General features: G+C 36.4%; 1 protein-coding gene across 1 annotated transcript; it reads left to right on the top strand.

Moving 5' to 3' along the window:
• Positions 1-551: 551 nt before the first annotated feature.
• On the top strand, positions 552-9,092 carry LOTGIDRAFT_169159 (hypothetical protein; the record flags this gene model as incomplete). The annotated part of the gene is made up of 13 exons (XM_009067458.1): positions 552-702; positions 2,062-2,120; positions 2,777-2,987; positions 3,360-3,569; positions 3,912-4,034; positions 4,425-4,631; positions 4,969-5,126; positions 5,281-5,411; positions 5,792-5,954; positions 7,286-7,490; positions 7,655-7,832; positions 8,179-8,368; positions 8,676-9,092. The coding sequence occupies 13 exons, from the start codon at positions 552-554 to the stop codon at positions 9,090-9,092; spliced, it is 2,403 nt and encodes an 800-aa protein (XP_009065706.1).
• Positions 9,093-12,980: the final 3,888 nt, after the last annotated feature.

Raw genomic sequence — 12,980 nt, 5'->3', positions numbered from 1 at the left:
GGCTACACACCCAGTCTCAAAGTCAGATTTGTGAACCGACATTAACCGACATTCAGGTCCAGAGTAACATAATTCTCTCCAAGACATCAGATAAAAGCCATTTCAATCAGTCGATAGCATCACGAAATTCCCAGTGGATAGGTCATGTCTGCTTGTCATCAGATTCAAAACCAGACTGATAATAGTAATAATGCATGTAATAGTAATGATAATGATGACGATGATGATAATTATAATAATGATAATAGTAATAAAACATGTAGTAATAATGATAATGATAACGATGATAATAATGATTATAATGATAATAATAATAATAATGATAATAATTAAAAAAATGATACTAATAATGATAATAGTAATACTAATAATAATAATGATAATAGTAATACTAATAATAATAATGATAATGGCGATGACGATGGTAAATGATGATGATGGTAATAGAAATAATAATGATAAAAGTAATAATACATGTAGTAATAATGATAATGATGATGATGACAATAATGAATAATAATATAGTAATAATAGTAATAATAATAATAATAATGGCGATGACGATGGTAAATGATGACGATGGTAATAGAAATAATAATGATAAAAGTAATAATACATGTAGTAATAATGATAATGATGATGATGATAATAATGATAATAATGATGATAATAATAATGATAATAATAATGGTGATGACGATGGTAAATGATGATGATGGTAATAGAAATAATAATAATAATAGTAATGATAATAATGACAATAATTATAATGATAATAATAATAATAATAATAATAATAACGATGATAAATTCTGATGATGATAATAATGATAATGAAAATAATAATAATAATGGCGATGACGATGATGAGTTTTTAAATCGACCGTTTATGACTCCGAGAGTCAACACAGAATCTCAAATTACCACCCTTCTTTGTGACACCAACGCAATCGATTGATTGAATGTATATCAAGCTAACTAACTGTGTAAGTTTCAAATAGAGATACATAAAGGATTTTGAATTACCTTTCCTTTGAAGCTAGAGATTTAAAGAGAAATTAAGACCAACATCTTAGCATTAAGCTTAAATTAATTCAAAATGATGTGACCCCGCACTCCCTCCAATTAATTAGCTAAATTAGAAGAGAATTACCAGCAGAATTCCAGAGTGACCGATCAAGAAAGGTCAAAAACTCTTTTTTGTCTATCCAGACTGTACATACATGGACATTTATGATTTAAGAAGTAGTTGGTTACAATGTATTGATATTCCAATGGGTGACTAGACACCCCCACATCCTCCCCCTCTCCTCTGTCTTTTGAAATAACTTGATATAATAGTTTAAGAATAGTTGCAGCTTGCACAATCCCGATGAGATAGTTAAAATTCTGCCTGCAACCTCTGACTCTTTTAATAACTTATTTCAGTTGTTTAATTGATAAACGAAATATGAATTAATATTGCACCATGTAGAATCGAGATAGGATATCTTTCAATTTCTGTTTTGTTCTCGCAGTGTCAAATGAATAGCTTACTAGCTTCTGGGTTTAATTCTCAATATAACTATTTATTATACACACATTTGTGTCCGCTACAGCAGTGATTACTTTCTGTTAAACATTAATCCGAGACCCACTGACTCATGTTTGGCTTCTTTGCAATCTGACCATAGAATACATTGGCCCAAAAACAGTTCTCTGTACCTATGAACACCAATTTAAGACTGGTATGGGCTGATATGACCACATGTATAAACAACATCGATTTAACTTACCTAATCGTGCGATGAGATAGCTATGTTTGGTCATATTTTGAACGTGTATTGTGGAAGTGATATTTGTTTGTATAAATGAATCAAGTGCCAACGATCCGAACCGCAAAACAAAACCCGAAATCCAAACAACATCCTTGCAAAACATTAGTAGCAGCTAATGAAATTTTCATATGAGGAAATATATCAATAATAAGTGAGTACGTATTTCACAATAAAAGTGGTATCAGGTGTCTAGAAGAGTAAGCATACCCTGTCTGGATAATTCTACTTTAAACATGTATGAGAGATTGTGCGTATGAAAGTATGACAAATCTGTATGAATCTAACTACCTCGAAATAGGCCAGGTAAGACCTTCACTCGGACTATATGATGAAGCATGTCGATTTGTAAGGAAAGGCGGAATTAAAATATCAAATAATTTTCCCTACGGCCATGATAAGGACTTGATGAACTTTTTATCTTTTTGATTTATGGATTTTATATCTGAAATTAAAGAGAAATTAAATGAAATGAATTGAGCTTAACACCTTTTCTGCACCTTATTGATCTAAACGGGGACGCCATGTAGTGTGCAATGGAGGAAATTTACTCAGGATATCGGCATAAGACTGTTCTTTTTCGATTTCCAACTGTCAATGGATCATTAACTTGTACATCCTGTACCACACAGAAGACACTTTTTCCATGCTAGCCCATCTTACCTGCATCACAGTCCAAGGTATCATCTCGACCTATGCCAGGATAAAGATAGGATAAAGATCGAGATGATCATTAAGCGCATCCTACAACTCTTAGTTGTTTTTGTAAACTGAATCTTCATTGGTAATGAAGGGAAAGAATCCAGGTATTTGACAAACGTAAATTACATGTGAGTAGGGCAAGGGCCATCTTTACAATATCAGACTAGTACGAAGATTGTGAAGATGGGCAAGGGCGTAAAACTCCTCAAAAAAACTTCTTTTCATTTCATTAACAAACTTGTCATTTTGTGTCGTTACAGTATGGAATCGGTGGACCATTTTGGTACGCAGCCGGGGCTTGCATCCAAATCCTATTGTTTTCCATGTTGGCAGTCCAGCTGAAAACTCGAGCCCCAGGGGCCAAAACTTTTTTACAAGTGATACGGGCCCGATTCGGAAAGACTTGTCATAAAGTCTTCTGCTGTTTTGCTTTGGCTACCAATATCATAGTAACATCTATGCTTATGTTAGGTAAGTTTAATTATTAGGCACCCACCTCCACAAGAGCTGCTAGCCCGTGATAAAAAGGAATTGAAACTCATTTTAGGGACAATCAATCAGACGTCCAACACTACGGTAGCCCAATAGTGACTTTATGTCTTTGAATTTCCAAACTAGAATACCAAAATAATAATAAAGCTTTGTAGACTCTGGACTCTACTGTAGTGTTGACAAAAAAAAGATGTTTACTCTCTAAAGGATTTCTAAATTGACAAACCGAAAAAGCACATTTTAAGCTATCCTGAATTGACAATTCTAAATACCAAATAAACGTTATAAGCTATGTGAACTCTCTGGCAATGATTTGACCAACTTAAGGACCTCTGTGGATATTATTTGTAGGAGGAGCTGCAGTGATAACCAGTTTAGTAGAGGGCATGAGTGTGGAGTATGCTACAATGTTAGTAGCTATGATTACTGGCGCTTATACTGTAATCGGGGGACTCGGAGCAACTTTTTATGTCTCCTACTTCAATACAGCTATAATCTACATCGTTACCTTGATATTTCTTACCAAAGTCTACCACGATGACGATGTCAAAAATCCACTCGGTAAGTAACTCTTTGTGATCTTCTCGTGGCCATCTGTAAAATGCTTTAGGAAGACTACATGAAACCAGTCTTCAACGTTTTGGTGGCCAACGGGTTCTAGCCTTAAATTTACCTTAACATTATTAGCCACTTTTCTTGTATCGTGGAAGTTTGTAAATGCGTTCATTGATTGGATTATACGCTGGCGAAAACAGCCAATCAGAGCCCTCGGTTTTTCTTTAAAACAAGTCTTGAAATATATAATGCAAGAAACAAAAATGTAAAAAAATCATACTTTCAAAAATGGAAATATTTCCTAAACGAGCCACCATAAACGTACGACAGATTCGTGATATTTTTCAGGAAGCGTAGAAAAGGTGTATAATCTAGTCTACTGTAATATGGCACCGGAAGGAAACCAAGAAAACAGTTATTTTACCATCATCTCCACTGAAGGTTTGATGTTTGGTATCATCAATATTATAGGTAATTATTTTTCTCTTTCATTCTCGACACAAGATTGATTATGGTGTCAGATTTAGGACTAGAATTCGATTTTGTTAGTATGCTATTTCTCGATGTAAAATTCCAAATTTAAGACAATTTTATTATGTCCCGGGCCAAAAAATCTAATGGTAATATTTTTCGTAAGTGTGAATTTTTACTGTGAGAAGTAGAACACATGCGACAATTTTTTCTTAAACTACACGTTTACCTCATTGTAAAAAACAATACCTTTCGTTTGTAATGCAGTGATTTGATGGGTTAATAACGATTCAAAATCATTTGAAGTGAATGACCAACCAGATGAAACTGATGCTAAAATTATCCATCGATCTGGTTTTCTGAATAAGGTCCTCTATTTATCAATTCTAGGTAATTTTGGGACAGTGTTTGTAGATCAGTCGTATTGGCAGAGTGCTGTAGCTGCCAAGCCTAAACAGGGCGTGGTGGGGTTTCTCTTGGGAGGAATGGCTTGGTTTGCCATACCGTTTACACTGTCCACCACCATGGGGTTGGCTTATGTTGCCTTAAGCACCAGACAAGGTCAACCGCTATTATCTGAAGCCGAAGTCGGTGCTGGTGAGTCTTTTGGTACCATTTTATTGCTTCATACTCTGTAGGACGTAAAACTCCGTTCAATTTCATATTAGAGCTAAATGATTGACAGGATGAACCTAGGTGATCATCCTTGTAAGGTCATTTGTTACTAAGAGGTTTGGTCAAAGGACCATCTGCTGGACAGGATCATCAAAACCTTGCTATACCAAACTCTTTGACAAAGGACCAGTTGGTAGAAGGATTATCGAAACATCATTTGTCATCCTAGTAAGACCTGTGCAAAAACAAAGGACCAGCTGATAGTCAGGATCCTCTAGAACCTAGGTTGTTTATTAATCATATTATTGTGTATTATTAGGTTTAGTACCACCAATAGTGGCGCAGTCATTACTGGGGAAATCGGGTGAATTATTGATGTTAGTGATGATAGTAATGGCCATCACATCCACTGGCTCGTCAGAAGTCATGGCTGTTACATCGATTTTAATTTTTGATGTTTACGCTCTTTATTTGAAGGTATGTTATGACTTAAAGCCTATATATACGACAGCTTTAAAACAACAATAACTGCGCTGTAGTCCTTGCTTAAATGATGTCATAAAGGAATGTGTTACTCTAGTACATAATATGGAGAGCAATAGGGCGTAAAACTCCACTCATTTATTTCTAGCCGTACAGACTGACCAACGACACCAACAGCTGTATTCTATGTGGTAAAAGCCGGGGTAGAATGGCGAACCCTAGAGACAAATGTAAATGTAATAGTATGACACACTGTTCCTCGTGTTACCAGGACGATAAGTAAGTATCTTCACCAATTTGTAAGCTCGCTTACTTTACTGTTGTACAATTTTGGTAAACCGAGTCCCATTTTCAATAAAGAGTGTCTTGATGAGGACTGATAATCAAAAACAATTATCGACAGCATGAGATGAAGCACTGGTGTATTTAGGTAGTGATTTTTGGGACATATCCCATCCTCCGGGCCGTAGCAGATGAAAAATTTATCATACTTGTACTTTCACTTCCAAAATCCAGTTAGGTATATTCCCACATATCGGGCCCCACCTGACCCCCCACTATGACTAGTGCCCTCCAAAATTCGCTAAGGGGCGCCAGATGCTCCAAGGTTCATGGAACTGCAACCTTTCAATATTGCTCTTCTTCTGATTTATTTTAAGAAACAGGGGTGATTGTAAACGAGCCATCAAACCAGACTATAAGTGTACCATCCACGGAAGCTACAGAGTCTATCTAGATTATTTAAATGGTCTCAAAAACTGGTGTCTTGTCATAGTATCCATCTGTATCGTGCCTTTAACTATATTACTCGACATCATCCAGGTGAGTATTTTTTTCAATTTTCCGTAGTTGTAGCATGGTAGCTTTAAATGGCTAAGAATTAGTTCATCCTTTTGCCTTTTCCTTCCGTTTTTGGTCCTTCCCCTGCTCTTTCCTCTCTTCGATTGCTTTATCACTAGTACAACTTTTCAGAAAAGAAAAGGGAAATCCAATCTCGTAGAATTCTTAATACCGAAAACAGTTTTTTTTTCAAATTTGGATTCAGGAACTGCTGCAAGTATGTTAATGTTATCTTCTCGCTGTTGGGTCTTTCAGTCTATCAGTTGATCTTCACAAGTGTTAAGTGGTTTTTATTATATATAATTGATCCAATTTAAATCTTGATGAATTTCTTTGGTGTTGTTCTTTTGATCTTCGTGTGGACTTATTAAAATACTGATACTTTCTTGCAGTCAATTAACTTACAAATGTTTCAAATGTTGAAGGGATATGGTCGTCTAAATATTTGCTTTTCCACCTTTAGACAACTGAATTGAGTTCTATCAGCTGGTAAACTAAATATTTAGACGACTATACAGATAGTTGAAATTGAACTTTATCAGCTGTTAAAGTAAATATTTAGATGACTATACAGATAGCTGAAATTGAGCTCTATCAGCTGATAAAGTAAATATTTAGATGACTATACAGATAGCTGAAAATGAGCTCTATCAGCTGGTAAAGTAAATATTTAGATGACTATACAGATAGCTGAAATTGAGCTCGATCAGCTGGTAAAGTAAATATTTAGATGACTATACAGATAGCTGAAATTGAGCTCTATCAGCTGGTAAAGTAAATATTTAGATGACTATACATATACTGAAACTGAGCTGTACCTTCTGGGAAAGCAATACATTTGTTGACTGTCTCCCTTTTCAACATAAAAACACATTAAGAGCGGTTTAATACTCTCTATTATATATCTTTGAAGTCTTATCACTAATTGGATTGTCATTTACAAGATTCCCTTTGCTCTCGTTTCACATAAAAGTTAAAAGTTGCGTCCCTTTTAAAATCGGATTTAGAAAAGAACAACAACAAAAATGCCTCTACATATATTCTTCTTTTGATATTACTAATGAATTTTCAGCACCAAACAAACTTTTACATCTAATCAGCATTGGATAAATTTTCTATTAAGTGACTCACTTAATGGTTAAGAATTTCACTATCACGTGAAACTTTGACTGACTGTCGTATCAGGAATACGGGTTTTGACAATGTCTTATGGGGGTGTGGTTTGATCACGATGACAGACAGCTAGCGTTAGGTAAGGTTAGGCTTTCGCTTACGGATTAACAATTTATCATACGTCATATCCTGTTTTGCAGTTGAACCTGGGATGGGTGTATCTGTTCATGGGCGTCCTGATCGGAAGTGCTGTGATACCCATATCTTTATCCATGTTCTGGAACCGACTTACAGGAATCGGAATGGTCTGTGGCAGTTTATCTGGCACCATACTGGCGCTAATAGTTTGGATGTCGGTAGCTTCACTATATGAAGGAGGCCTCGGCGATTTTCTCATTAATACAGGTAAATTAACGAAATGTGGACTCTTTTAAATTCCCTGTATGACTTGCCATCCCCTGTTGTTGTACTTTTGGAAGAAGGGTTGTAGCTAAGTCGCTTTGAACGCTTGTAATATAATGACGTCATTTGACATAATACGTAAGTTAAACTTAAGTCCTATATTTAAGGTAAAGAAATCCCAATGTTATGTGGTAATTTAACGTCTATATTAGCTGGTGGTTTAATCACAGTTGTAGTGTCGCTTATCACTAACCGCCATTACGACGCCATGTTGGGCCGGGAGATCTGGGAAACAACACGTGACATCGATAATCCACTCAACCCGTGGACGGAAACATTCGCCAAGTGAGTGAAAAATTTGTTTTGAGTTTCTTTGTTGATGCATTTGCTTTACTATGTGCTAGAGCTAAGACTCGGTATTACTTTTTAATATTCAATTCTGACATCGGGTTCGCTAAAAATGCAACAGAATAGTAGAAGTTTAGACGCCGTCACTACCAGTCGTGAAACCACTTGTCTAAATAAACCTATATCTAACATTCTCTCGGATTGAGTTTGATCACAACCTCGTTCCTTTTTGTTTTATTATACTGAGCCTAAATTGTATAAATTAAAGAAAGCGACATTTCAAAATTGATATCCCAGATCGAATTCCCCCCATCTTGGACATTTTATAATGTCTTTTTTCCAGGGAGTTAAATCTTAGCGGAGCTCATCAGTTAGACAACCGACCCTCCTTAGAAGAAGTCACCAATACTTTTAAATATGCAAGATATTTAGCTGTCGGAGGTTCTCTAACTTTAACCGGCTCCCTGATATTCCTCTGGCCTTCCATAATGGTAGCTGTCGAAGTTATGGACTTATCAGGCTTCTCGAACTGGGTAAGAATGCTATTGGCACTTCTGTAGAGGGCCATGTATACCTTGCATTTACAGGACTGCAAGTTTATCTAAGAAATATTGGTCGTAAAACCATTGTCCCAAGCACAATCTGCTGATCTGTTAACATGTATACTATAGTTGTATGGTCTAATCGCATTCTGACCACAGAAAACTGTCATTGGTCCAAGCACAATCTGCAAGCTAATTATACACGTTTGGTATGTTCTAGTCCCATTCTGACCACAGGAAGCTGTCATTGTGTCACTACGCATGTCTTGTGTTGTTAACATATACAGTATCTTTCCAGGTCGCTTTATCGGATGTTTGGGCATACCTGGCCACCGTCTCTATGATAGTTATACCTCTTATAAACGAAATTTATGATGTCTTTCATGCTTTGAAGTCCAAACAGCAGCGTATTTCAACTCACGACGAACGTCTCATAGACGTAGAAAAACATGTGAAATCTAGAAATAGTTTAAATTCCAGTTCGCCGCGCTTAAAAAAACCTCACGAAGACAATATGTGTATTAATACTATTGAAAAAATAGACAAAACTGACGAAGCGTCACCAGGAAACCCGTCCACAAACAATCATAGTGCTACCTCTTTAAGAATAGACGAAGAAACGAATAGTGAACTTCGTGTGACGTCTGGCTACATTATTCCTGAGGACACGCCCGAGTCCAAAAGGACGAATCAGACCTCGCCAATATTTGATTAATATTTAAGGTTAGGTATAAAGCTGTGAAAGCGACACCGGTTCGACTCTTGGAAGGACTGATCGTGGCTGATGTTTCTTACCTTCAGAAGGATTCGAGCCCACGGTACCTTATGGCCTAACAGACAACAATCCAACTAGCTACCAACTGAGCCATTTCACAGCCATAAAACGACAGTGTTCCAACACAGTGTCCTAATATTCCATATATTATAATTCGTCCACAGATGAAGGTGAACCTAAGGTGGTCCATGATCTCAAGCCTAAGTGTATTATAAGATTATTGATGGTCAGTAAGTAATAAATCAGAGCCAAAGAAATCCGACCAAAATGTGATCTAGCTTTAAATGATAATGTTGCGAATATACGAGGCACGGTGTCAAGTTCGATTACCGATACAGTAAAAACCGTACCTCGTGTATTCACCTCTACACTTTTCAACTTTATCGATAATGCCGCACCGAACACCTCACTGTACACCTCGTTTATTCGCCTCTTTAATCGTATATGTATCGTGAAATAATCACCCTGATAATCTCCTCAATCTTAATTTACCAAAGAGCAGCATGTAAAATGTTCAAAAAATGTTGCAGATTGAGCTGTGCTCAGTGTTAAAATAACTAAATGCCAAAACCCGGAAGATATGTCCAGTGTAGTTAAATAACCGCATTGACTCATCAAGAAGTATACAGTGAACTCCAGAGATATGGTGAATAGAATTGTCTACAGACTGTCTATGAGGACACTTAAACCAGTACAAAATCGGTAACCTTCATCCTTCTTTCCTACGTGGAAAGGGTCACTGTTCTGTAATTTTTTTCAGTTTTTGAATATGACAAGTTCTCGTGAAGTTGATGGTTGATCAGTTATTTCTTTTGAAACGGGCTACTTAATATATTTAGATAAAATGAAATAACGTTTAGTGGAGTTTTACGTTGGCATCTTCTGCAGATGGAAGGGAATATAGAACTTGAAGTTTTGCGCTCTTTTTTTATAAATTGTGTTGTGTATACCTTGTATATAAATAAATATGGTCCAAATCATTTAAGTATGTATGTATGTATGTCTGTATCAATAATCTTAATAAAGCAATGTACATAATATATGTTGAATTATTTTCTAGTTGGCTTTTCGAGCGAAGTCGCTGAAAGTAACGTGACTTAAATAGACGTTTGTCAAAATCAACATTTCTATGCGGCAGTTGGTATTTAAAGGGGCTGCTTATTTACTTAGTATATTTTTAGTTAACAACAAGTCTAACAGAAGAGTTTTAGATTATAGGGTGTAATTGTGGTAAAGGAATTTTTACGAAAGCACAGGCATGTAGGCATAACCCCCAGTTAGAGTATATTGTTTGTGCAGTCGGGGTGATACTTTGTGAGTGATTTCATGTACTTACATGGCCCCTTTAACAATAAGCAGCATCGATATTTTTATATTTTTATCGGAACTGAAAGAACTTCCATTAGCACCTACAGAAAATATAACATACAATTTTAGGTTTTTGATGAAAATTATTGAACAAATATGATTTATTTTGCTCTTTTAAAGAAATCAAAAGAAATGTATAAACAATTTAAAAGATTTGATATGAGAACTGAAGTGATTGTAAGAATTTTTCGCATAAAATATTGAACATGAGAACGTGCACACTCATCATTCGTTGAAATCGTTTCTCAAGGAAATCATAACAAAGTCATAAGCAGTAAAAACAATTTACATGTGAACAATATTGATTGAAAGATTAATACAAACGGAGACTTGGAAGATAAACATTCGCAGGGGCGTATCTAAATGCCGAAGGGGGTCGGGGAGGGGGGGGGGGGTGTGTGAAGGGTCTCTTCGAGGGCTGGCACGAGGACAGGAGTCTTTGGGCTGCCAGAAGAATCTCCTTCGCCCCTTCCCTCATTAGAAGCTAACGGATTACGGTGGCCTGAAATGGATGTTGAGCATGTATAGGACACTAAAACTTTCACTCAAGATAAAAACCTATCACCGGCCCGAAGGGAATACGCTACTGAACATACGTTTATGTTTAGAAGGGAAGTCACTGAGTGATTCATTGCTTTAGAAAGCTCCACAGACTTTTGGGGAAGTCGTTCAGTTGCCCGGCGGTTCAGTTAAACGTTTGCTCGCTAACCTAAACGTCCAGGGTTAAATACCGCCATACATCGACATAAAACCTTCGAATTCTTCAACCCAGTTTCTCCCTGTCATCGGGTCGGAGGGGCTGACCTGGCAAAATTTCCCTCATTGCATACTGTATGCCGTTGCCCACCCTCATTAGCCAAATCAGGTGCAGAAAAGAATGGCGTAAATCTCCATTCATTTCATTTAATTTTCTACCGCCTTTCGTATCAAAAAGCACTTGTTCATAATTTTCAATACAGGTAATCAAAGGGTCATGCGAAGTAAGACGAAATAGTTTTGAAAAATCTTTTACAGAACCATTAATTATTATTATAGGGCAACAAAACATTGTTTTTCACAAAAGTCGGAAACTAAGCGCCGGTCGATATAATTTGTATAACTTTCGATCACCATGAAATATAGCTTTTGTAATAATTTGACATTTGATATATCACAAACGTTTTTAACAACCCCATGTTATACTGGCTGATATGTTTTATTGATTATGATTATACCATTAATATTTTATTAATCACCATTAAAATTGACTCCGAGAATTCAGATTTGATTTTATTTGACATTAGAATATTGTCGTACGCGACCTGATTGAAGGTCATCTGAACAATGTCAAATTATAACGATCTCCGTCTTATACATTGACATCATTAGGCGCTTTTCTTGTAACAAAAAAGCTGGTCGATTTTTGATTTGACATTGGCAGTATATAGTCATTCAATAGCAGGACGTAAAACTCCATTTCATTTCCTTTTTTAATTTGAATGTCGATGTATTACGAAATTCGTCTAATACATTGACATCAGTATGCATTTTTCCTGTATCGCAGGAGTTTGATTGGATTGTATAGACTTTGGATAGGGAGCTCTGATTTGCTGTAGTGCAATCCAATCAAATCAAAAGCTTCTGTGATACAAAAAAGGTGCCTAATGTTGTCAAGGTATAAGACCCTGTTTGACATACCATGACATCGTGAAGATGACTATAGGTGGGAATGGACGATCTAGGGCGTCTGACAATGCCCCCGCCCCTTCCTCCGAAAAAATGGATTTCCCTCACTGCAACTTAGAAAAAACACCACACCATTGTCCCGGATATATTATTTGCCCCTCCCCCAATGAAGACTGGCTACGGGTCATCAAAGGAATGATTATTTTTTCTTTACACTGATTAATTACTATTAATTGTCATTAAGTGTACTACTGTTAATTTCTGAATTAATTTCTTGACCATCATAACTTACCATAAACCATAGCTGTGACCTTCTCTGACATTTCTTAGCTGGTTTGATCTTATTAATACCTTCAGGTTTATTGGTACTTAGTTTTGGATGGTTGGTTATCTTCTCTGACCGGCAGTGGGGACGCCAGCTTCTCGAGACTGGGGGTAGGGGCAGACTGATGGCATCAGGCAGAGTATGTTTACTCTTCTAGACACCTGATACCACTTTTCATTATGAAATACTTACTCACTTATCATTGATATACTCCCTTAAATGATTAGCTTTTGGCACCAGGCAGGGTATGCTTACTCTTCTAGACACCTGATACCACTTTTCATTATGAAATAATTCCTCATTTATAATTGATATACTTCCTCATGTGAAAAGTTCATTAGCTGCAACCAATGTTTCGCAAATGTTGTTTTAGATTCCGGGTTTCGTTTTTGCGGTTCGGATTGTTGGTACTTGTTTTTTTTATTATTAACCGAGGATCCTCTAAAACTCAATGATGTTCAATCAAGTTT

Source organism: Lottia gigantea, assembly GCF_000327385.1.
Source record: "Lottia gigantea unplaced genomic scaffold LOTGIsca_82, whole genome shotgun sequence".
In the NCBI taxonomy this organism is placed as follows: domain Eukaryota; kingdom Metazoa; phylum Mollusca; class Gastropoda; family Lottiidae; genus Lottia; species Lottia gigantea.
This window is presented reverse-complemented; position numbering and strand designations above follow the sequence as displayed.